The sequence below is a fragment of the Seriola lalandi genome, unplaced genomic scaffold (genome assembly GCF_002814215.2).
Source record: "Seriola lalandi dorsalis isolate HSWRI2012SDOR001 ecotype SW California unplaced genomic scaffold, Sedor1 jcf7180002053444, whole genome shotgun sequence".
Taxonomy (NCBI): domain Eukaryota; kingdom Metazoa; phylum Chordata; class Actinopteri; order Carangiformes; family Carangidae; genus Seriola; species Seriola lalandi.
The window spans coordinates 47,467-58,070 of NW_019523997.1; the positions used below are offsets into that span (position 1 = coordinate 47,467).

Here is a 10,604-nt window from a genome sequence, read left to right on the forward strand (position 1 = left end):
CTACTCTGTGTGGTTGATAACTTATAATTTAGTTTATTGTTTGATGCGGTGAATTGTGCATCTGTCTCCTGTCTGTTTGTGTAAGACCTGTGTTTCCTTTTATCTCACTGATGCAAAGGATCACGTGTTCTTGTCTGTATGAATCTGCAATGAGGCACCAGACTTTTATCGGCTGAGGCAGCACCAGAACAGAGGCCTCTGCTGCAATTAATAATGGATGAAAAGAAACAACATGTAAAAATGCGAGCGCATAGAAACCGACAGAGATGAATAAACAACAAAGACTGCGAAGTTTGTTTTGTGGCTTCTGACAAGCGGTGATGCAAGAGTGTTGTGATGATTTTTAATTAATGCATCAATCTCCAACATGTGGCCTCTTCTGAAGCTACAAGCAGCACAAAACTAAAGGAGAGAAATTTGCTTTCAAGTGCGATCATGCGTAGTTGTTACAAAAGATGTATACTGTACCAGAGAGCCACAGGACAAACTACACATCTGTGTGCATTTTAAGGACAACAGTATTATAATACTTCTGACAAAATATTGCTATTGCTGGATTAATCTGAGAAGAACTGCATTTTGTATTTGCTATCAGAATTTGTCTCGCATGTTTTATCCACGCTGACAACTGTGATCAGATCTGGCTTTGACAGTAATTTGATTGAATCTCTCGGCATCGAAACTGCTGCAAAACATTACACTGTGAGAGAGAGAGGAGGAAACCTGGCTTACTGACAGACCTGACTTTTTACAAATGTGGTTTGATTAATTGGATTCCAGCCTCTGCTTTGATTTGAGCATATTTGCATCTTTATTCAGAGCTGTCCACAGATCAGATTTCTACATTTAAATGCTATTGGAGCTGTCATACCTAAAAATGGATGCTACTTCAAAGAGAGTGTATACAGTATGAGTAGAATCATCGTGCGCCACATGTGCTGTAAGGATGGGCTTATGTTGCTGGACCCTGTGAGTGTGTGTTACACATGGGCAGGAATGCACAAAATGTGTTAGTGAGTTGACATCAACAATTACTTTAAACAACATTATATTACTAAAATTGCGAAATTAAAGTTTGTTCTAGTTTGACTTATGATGGCCTGTTTTGTCATGTTTTTTATGTTGATGTTAAAAAAGCTGAAAGTTCGCTGTCATCACTCCCTGCAGATATTTCTCCTGGGACAGATAATGTGGATGGCAGACCATGTGAAATTGCTGCTAGGTGTTTCTCTCCTACCATATGTCATATAATAAACAGATGTTTCCGCGGTTCGATGTATTTCCATTTCAGTGGAAACACGCCATCAAATTTAATGTCATCAGTCATAATTTGCTGGTTGCTTGAAGGTGTTTTAGACCTTTGCCTCTCTCTGATAAGAAGTTGTCTCACAGAAGGCAAGAAGTATTCTACAATGGGGACTTCTCTGCTGCCAGGTGGCCTCGGCCCATTCCTCTATTTTATTGAAATTATTTGCTCCCTGTTTCCAAGAAATCTTTTACTGTTATTTTTGCAGATGATTCAACCCATGAATCAACAGTTACAAACTGTGCTAGGTCAATAAAAACTATTATTTCAAACATGTCTACATTTAAATCAATGATAACTGAACAGAGATTATCTAATATTCTCCAGCTCTGCCTTTTAATACAAGGCTTCAAGCTTGTTGTTTATATCGTAGTGTCACTGATATGCATAAATCAGTCTTGGCTGTCAGTTGCGGCCACATTACATCTCAGTCTAGCAAAGCTACGTCTGTAGGTATACCTCAGTCCTTTTGGAGAACTCTAACACATATGTACATATCCCATTTGGTATGTGAGAATTGAATTAGTTATCCCCAGACCTATGACTAACATTTTAAATACAGTTAGTACACTGGGATGGAACAAATCAAAGAAGTGTTTACACTTGTAAGAAACAAATGGAGAGGTACCTAAACTAGACTATATGACAGTATTGTTACAGTTATAAGCTATCATTTGTTTGTGCTTGTTTGGCACATTCTCTGCCCTTATTTTAATTATATTATATGAGGTAATTTGAAACATTTATCGATGTTATTTATAGTTTTGATGATGTTATTGATTTGATTGTATTTGTTTTGTTATTTTACTTAACCAGTAAACCAGTTGTTCCTAAATTTTTTATTTAATCGATGAATAACACAAAAACTAAATGTTAGCTAGCTTTGTGAGGATGCCTCTACCTGAATTTAGAAATAATTTAAAAGTCATTATTTAAGTACTAACAAAAAATATTTTCAATCATGTTTTTAGAGACGCTAAGAGGAAGAAATATTAGGCCTATAAGCAAATATTTTACTTTCACAAAACTGATTTCAGAGTTGTGCAATCTGTGACCTTTTAAAAGTACGTCATGGTAAAATAATAAGTAAAATATTAACGCTATTATGTTAACTTCCCAGCAGAGGGATTCATATCTCGACTCTTATCTTTTTTTATTATCATTGTTCGTAGTGCTAAAGAAGCTCTGTTGATTTATCTATGGCACCATTGTCCAGTGTAGAGTGCAGTTGTGGTGCACAGACTAACCATAAAAAATGGTTTTAATATAGCCACCAAGCCTAAAGAAGCTGTGAACAGCATGTGTTTGCTGATCTTAAGTCCATGAAAACAACATAAACGTCAACAAAATACAAAAACTGTAATGTATCATGTCTCAGGAGGGTCTTTCTTGTTCTCTGGAAAGGAACAAACAGTTACAGGAAACAAGGTGTGTCTCTATAACTGAACGTGGAAGTGTTGAAACTTTCTCTGATAAAGCTATTACAAAAATTACAGCTGAACTGGAAGTGAAGTTGAGTAGCAGTAAAGAAGTCTGTTCCTCCCACTGTCCTGCAGATATAAAGAAGCAAGACTGGTGAAACGGTCATCACACGTTATTGGAGCTACACAAATACACGACAAAAACAAGATATACAGAATGAATCTTCTCCCTCTGATGGTTGCTTTGGGGCTTGCAGGTAGATATTTACCACATTGTATCTTCTATCTGAGATTAATGTTGGAATAGCCATATAGTTCCTGTTTGTTCTGGTTGTTGTGTTGCAGGAGCGTCTCCCCTGAACTACGACAAGGTGTGCCAGCCTCACTCCAGACCCTGGCAGGTCTATCTGCATGGTGGAAGTGTATCCTGCAGTGGAGCGCTCATTGACAAATGGTGGCTCGTAACCTCCTTTGATTGTACACCAATGTAGGTGTTATTGCCTGTTAATGCCAAACAAAAACTGACTGCTGATGTTAAATTAAAATCTTTTGCAATGTCATGTTCCATATAATTTTTTTAATTACTGTCACAGTTTTTAGAGTCATTTGTAAGAAAACTTTTAATGTAAAAAGTTGCTTTTGTTTTGGGTAAGCAGAGTTTTCACCATAATGGCAGTACTTTAGTTTAATGGACATCCAATTTCCCCACACTACCGGCAGTTAAATCACATTTGGGCTTGGTAAAACCTGGCTGAAGTGCTTGATATATCTACTTTGTTAAGATTCAATGGTGTGTTATTTAAATCTAGAAATTTTGTTTGTTTTTTTACCATTAATTCAATTGCTGCAGCATTTGCATCGTGACCTTCAGCTGCATTCAGCAAGCTGGTGTCTTATACAATTTTCCTGAAGAGATTAATAAAAAAAAAAAGCAGAATGTTTTGCATTTTTTTTCCCTCTCAGAAGTGATTCATGAAGAACTGCACATGCTGTAGCTTTTAAGAAATAATGTCAAGAAAATATACTATTATAATCTTATAATCTGTCAGCAGACTACTCAGTCAGTGGACAGAACCACTGCAAAGTCCACTTGTGTTCCTTCATAAACAACATTCATTTACCTGCTGTTCCTTAGTCATGCGCCTGTTTCTGCATGAGGCCTGAAAAGTCCTCCTGCCTGAGCTTAATAACTTTAGAACCAATCTTCCCTTGTATCCTTGCAGATCCGACAGAACCATTGCATCCCTTGGGGAACATGATGTGACTGTGATGGAGGGCACCGAGCAGCACATTCCGGTTGCTGATGTGATCCATCACAGCCCCTACCGCTCACCGCTCCACAGCCTCACGATGGTCCGTCTGTCCAGGCCGGCCCGCTTCAACCAGTACGTTCAGCCCATCCCTCTGCCCAGTCGCTGCCCACAGCCTGGAGAGACCTGCTATGTCAGCGGCTGGGGCTCCACCGTCCCAAATCAATGTAAGTGAATTTAAATGTGCTACTGTGGCTTTTACAGCTCATTAACTTGTAACCACATTATAATTTAGTATAATTGCAGGATAAACCAGTGTTCCCTAATCCAGTCCTCAAACATTCCCTGCCCTACAAAGTTTTAACTCCAGCTTTCCTTCGAGTATCAGCTATAAGCCCCTGGAGTTTCTACTGTAAACAAACCTTTCTCATTAACACAGCTTCTGTGTAGTAGTTCAACATTTTGGGAAAATACACATGTTCACTTTCGAGCAGAGGGTTAGTTCTGATAAAATAAACAAGATATCTCTTTTTAATTAGTGAGCTTTACAAGTGTTGGAAGGTGGATATATTTCGAATTTGTGCAGAGTTGGGAACTAGTGGTTTCCTCCTGTTTCCAGTCTTTATGCTTGTCTGGCTTAATATGTAGCACATAGATGTGAGAGTAGTATCCACCTATTTTTTCATTGTATTCCAATAAGTGCATTTCTGAGAACATTAAACTATTCCTTTAAGGCTTGATAAATATGTTGAATGAATTTCCTTCCTAACACAAAAAAAACTTGGACTGATAGACATTATTGCTCTCTGTGGTTTGGTGAAATATGTATCATGTCACCACTATGCTGGCACTGTGCATGTTTATCCTTATTCATGTACTAGTAGAATTCAAGAAACAAACAATATGGTGACCTATATTTTTTCTATAATGTAAACATTGCTCCACAGCACCACAAGGAGAAGAAAACAACAGGGTCAGAGACCGGTAACCCATGCTAACCTGTAGTACAAAAAAATGTTCCATGAACAGACAGGGCCAGCTATGAGAAAACTAGAAGAGTCTCAGTTAGCAATATTTGGAAAATATGTTTATATTTCCATACCTGTCAGTTAAGAATCAAACTGGAGCCCAGGCAATTAGCTTAGCTTAGCATAGCACAATGACTGGAAGCACCTATCATACATTTAGGCTTAACCTGGAGAGATACAAAATGCAACAATGTTGTTTTTATATTTTAAGCATGACTGAGGGAAATGTTGGATTCTGATCAGCAGGTGGGCATGTACTTGCTAAGATATTCATCAGTATTCTGGTCACTGCTGCCCTAACAAGACACGAACACTATTTTAATAATAGCTAAAATGGCATTCTTTAATCAGAAGAGTTTCTAATTACCTGTCAAAATGTGTCAGTGATCAAGACTAATTAAAAGAGGAAGACCTTGAAAGTAGTATTTACTCAAGGTTTAGACCTTATGCTCCAGTGCAAGTGGAGACAATGCATAAAAATGGGAGCTAATTCATAGATCTGCCGAAGGAAATGAAGAAAAGAAGGAAACTCTTGTCAAAGAATGACAGGCAGATTGATGAATGATGGTACTGAATATATCATAACCACTAAGTTGTACTTGTTTTATAAATTCGTATGAGATTTGAAGTACTTAGTTTGAAAGAATCAGAGCAATAAATCACCCTCGTCCTCTCCAAAACAGATGAGCCTCCTCAACGTCTGAAGTGTATAACTGTGCCTGTTGTGGATGACCAGACTTGTATGAACACATTCCCTGAGTTCCTGTACTGGAGCATGGGCATGGTCTGCGCTGGTCAAGTATACACAGATAACTGCATGGTCAGTATGGACATACCCCAGTGAAACTGTAGCTCTGCATTTCTCACCTGTATGTCTGTTGTGCATCATAATCTAATCCGTGTCTCTGCCCTCATCTTTCCTCCCTGCCTTCCACTGTATTTTCATTTCATTTCATTTCATTTCAACTCACTCACTTGCATGCATTTCCCATAAACAACCACAGCAGAGTATATTATTCTCTCCCCTCTCTCTCCAGAATAATGATGGCAGTGTGATGGTGTGCGATGGCCAGCTGCAAGGTCTGCAGTGGTTCAGCCATGGCTGCAGGAACCCAGCTCACCCCACTGTCTACACCAAGATGTGCAACTACAATGACTGGGTCAAAGATGTGATGGACCGTTATGCACCCACTCTGCCAACTGAAACCACTCCAAGGATGCTGGCATGATGCAGCAGAGAGACACATTTATTCAGAGATAAAATGTAGCCATTATTATAAACATTGCCTCTGACCACTTTGCAGGCAAGGTTTAGTGCTTGAACCTGAAGTGTAGTAGTTGGCCTTTCAGTAAATTCAGCAAGACACAGTGTTGCACTTAGTGAAAGTAATACTTTAAGAATAACATACATAAATCCTACTCTCAGCTAAAATGAAATGAGACATGTTGCAACACCTCATGTTTCATTCATGGACTTTTTTCCTTGGCAAACTGTTTCTACAGCTGGCTAATAGCTGCTGCTAATTAGCTCTGATGTTTTTCACACCAGATCATAACTCCACATTTGCTGCCATGTATGTGACAGTGACAGTGAATTTGACATGACAGGAAATATTTATTTGTTCCACATGTTGAACACCAAAACTGCAAAAAGGGAATAAACATCCAATTCTGATGTACCCCTCCACTCAATGGAATTTTAGCATCTTTTAACTCATTGTTTTGGTCTCACAACTCGCAACTTGTTTTGATATGCTCTCCCATTAGTGCCATTTTTCACTCACAGCAAGTGGATGTTTTGAGCAAAAGCCACAATAAACCCACTGCAAACTACCTGCCCAGCACCAAACAGCAGACAGACAAAGTTAGAGACTAGTTGGTGAACATAGTGGAGCACTTAGCAGAAAAAGCAAAATATAGCTGGCACTGAGCAAAGGGAGAGTGGATATTGGACTTACATTTATCAAGTGGGCAGAAACATGACACCACATTAATGCTAATGATGCGCCATTTGTTGTAATTATAATTAGGCATTTCTTTGCTAACAAGTTCACAATGTCAATTTTCTATGGTAATAATACTGTCTCTCAATGTTGTTTTAGAAAATAATGTCAGTAACCACAGGCTGACTTTCATATGTTAAAAGGATGGTCACCACTTTGTAAATAATTTGTAATATATATTTGGAATGAAGCATTTCATTTGTGTTAATTAGAGTTTCATGACAATTAAAAGTCAAACAGGTTGAGCCTCTTAATGAGGTGTGCCTGGGAATTTTGCACTATGCAAATATTGCCATGACAAAAGATGAGTGGCAATAATGTGAAGCTCCTCTAGATGGGGGTAAAGCCCAACCAACGTCCCAAAGAGAGGAGAGAGACAGAGGGGGAGAGAGGGAGAAAACCTCTGCTCACTGCAGTGTGAACAGGTGTCATGAATCTTACATTCTGTTCAAGGTTTTGTTTGAACTCTGATCATTGATCTGAACTCTGCCATTGCATCAATATGTCCACAAAAATATGTTCTAGTAATAAACACATGGATGGAATGTAATATTATCAACACACACTGAGTACAAAGGAGCTAGGGAATACATGGGGGAGTTGGACGCGCACACAAAAAGCACAGACACTGCACACACAGACACACTTACATGCAAAGTGACTGACAGCTGTGTCCATAATCACCCAGGCAGTTGAACATAAGGGCCACTCTGCCATCTGTTCTCACCATTTCTCTCCCATTCCTCACCCTCTCTCCCCCCTCCTTTCAAACCTCAGCGGGAGGCAGAAAGCAAACTGAGGGGCTGACTTTGGTAACTGGGATGTCACTTTCGAAAGCAGTGTGATATTAATTGGTGTGTGTATTTGGAGCTGCTGTTTGTGTTTCTTTCTTTGTTTCAATTTGGATAGCCATTGTTTATAATTCTGGGGGATTTGACTGAAACCAATTTAATGTAATAGCTACTGTGTCAATAATTGTTAGCTTTCATAATAGATACAATAGATACTTCACTTATGCCCTCAGGCAAGATATGTAATATAACAAGCTTGAAATCCTGTAGGATTTCTCAGCAAATACCTTTTTGGTCTCTTTGTGTACTTAATCCCAAATGATCTGCAGGTTGTTATGGATTGTAGTATGTGGTCTGCACCCTCTGAAGAGGGCATGGCTCCTAGTTTACCAGTCTGCTTTGGGGAGATAAAGCATCCCCCTAATAATTTCTACCAGAACTCTCTGAGAATTAAAATTAGTTATCTTATGTGCTTCTGCAAACATTACAGCCCATTTCTTACATGTTAAATCCAACCTCTCATGTCCTCTGAAAGTAAAGTCAGTGAACGCCATTTAAGTGGGATATACAATAAGAAGATGAGGCCTGATGAACAAACAGCTGCTTTAAGGTTTTAAGTGTCCTGATAGCCTAGCATTTAACATGAGTTTACACTCGCATTCATAGCTCTGGTAGGCAGTATTGTGGCTGAGTGGTACTTTCAGCTAAATGCTAATGTCACCATGGTAACATGTTCACAATGCAAATGCTAACATCTTGATGTTTAGCAGGTAAAATGCTGTTGGGAATGTCATTCGTTTTGCAGATATTTGTTCATAAACCAAAGTATTGGACAAATTAAATTTTGACCTGATGATGGCGCTAGATGAAAAGTTAATGGATCAGTCACATGCGTACAGTTCATTCACTGGGCACCTTGGATATCAGTGCCAAATCACATGGCAGTTCATCCAACAAATTTTGACACATTTCACTCAAAATTATAAATGTCACTGCCGTAGCGGTGATAGAGGAAAAGTCAGGGGATCATCAGGCACAGTGGCTTCATTGTCTGAGGACCATGAATGTCAGAACAAAAATAAATGGCTATGCCTCAAACAGTCGTTGAGATATTTTAGGACCAAAAAGCTGTATTGCCACTAGCTGTAGCTACAGTGTTATAAATACTTTTTCAAGGGTCGTTAAAAAAGGTTGATTACCTGGCTTGAGGAGAAATCTACTGCACCATAGCACAACATATAGCTTTAAAAACATACTTCCTTTATAACAATGACACAACTGTATTGCTGCATTGAAAAGTTGTGTGCTTATCTAGAAACATGGATTGCATTTAAAATGACACCTTGTTTTTGGCCTGCTAAGGTCAGATGCACCTTCCAAGGATCCCACTCCCACAGAATTTAATGGACCAACACATTCAGAAGTTGTAAAGATAAGATGACCTTCGAGGTGGGAGGGATTTGTATGTCCTGAAATAAATTCTAGACACAAGTCTGACTCCAACAGAGCTGCTATCTTCTTCTCTGTTTCTACCCTTCACACAAACATGCGCACATATTTTATTGATATCTCTGACTGACAGACTGTGGAATCCTTTCTCTCAGCCCACTTAGCTATACTATGTTTACCTGTATTAATGTTAAACCATCGTCCATTTCGCTCTTCCCGCACTCCCTATTTTTAAGCTACTGTAAATTATTTCCCAATTTCTGAGTGTCCTCCCTTCCTCCTTCTGTTTCTTCTGGCTTTTATAACTCAGGCATGCATGCGCAGCCCACACTGAAAACAAATATCATCCTCAATTGCCCAAATACCGTGGCATAAACTGATTAATGAGGGAATTAAAATGAATGATGATCCATAGGGGGAAATCTTTTTCCTGGGATGTGACAGTGCTTATCAGTGGTTGGTGCAATATCTGTAGAGTAAACGTAAGGCATCTCCCTCTCTCCCTCCATCTCCCTCCATCGCTCTGTTTCTCTGGCAAACTGTCACCATCACTCATCAGTGGCTTACATTCCCAGCATTCCCCTGGGGCACCTGGCTCATGAGAGAGGAAAAGTGACGAACACGCACTGAAACACACATTCACAAACAGAGAGAAAGTGCACGCCGCACACACCCGCTCTCACACTCATCCTTCCATCATACACTTTTTCTTCATAATAACTGACAGGTCTTTTCACAAATATGCAAATGAACATGAGAAGCTGACTTACATTAGCACAAGGCTGAGTATGTGTGTGTGTGAGTGTGTATATACAGTACTACATGTGTGTGTGTGTTTCTGCTCACTGGGCTAATGGCACATTGAAAGTTGTACAGGCCAAGTCAATCATGCCGGATCTCTCCCCATTGTCCCATTGAGACCTGTGGCTCATCAGGGGAGATAATTAGTCTGAAGAGCTTTAATGACACTAGCCTAATAGCTACAAGAGCACACTGAGAGGCAGCAGTGTGTGTGTTTGTGCATGTATGTGTGGGATGTGTTGTGTGTAAAAGTGTGGGACGTGTCTGAGAGGCGGTGAGTAAGCGATTAAGTGATTACAATCATGTTTTGTTAATACATATGTTTAGGAGAGAGAGAGAGAGAGACCGAGAGAGAGAGTGTGTGTCTGTGTGTGGATGGTGATAATGTGTAAGGTGATAGAATAATGAATATTGTGGCTATCTGAGTCTAGCCCCCCCCCACACACAAACACACACACGCACACGCACACACACAGAGTTTTCACATTACCACCACACAGCTTTTTAAAATGTCAAAACGCACACGCACGCACGCACGCACGCACGCACGCACAC

The 10,604-nt window shown here is 39.6% G+C and overlaps 1 protein-coding gene across 1 annotated transcript; it reads left to right on the forward strand.

The window, feature by feature from the left end:
• The first annotated feature begins 2,848 nt into the window (after window positions 1-2,848).
• On the forward strand, window positions 2,849-6,692 carry LOC111651155 (trypsinogen-like protein 3). The gene is made up of 5 exons (XM_023401119.2): window positions 2,849-2,984; window positions 3,073-3,214; window positions 3,951-4,204; window positions 5,689-5,825; window positions 6,043-6,692. Exons 1-5 carry the CDS (start codon window positions 2,945-2,947, stop codon window positions 6,232-6,234), a joined length of 765 nt encoding a protein of 254 aa, XP_023256887.2. The 5' UTR covers window positions 2,849-2,944; the 3' UTR covers window positions 6,235-6,692.
• Window positions 6,693-10,604: the final 3,912 nt, after the last annotated feature.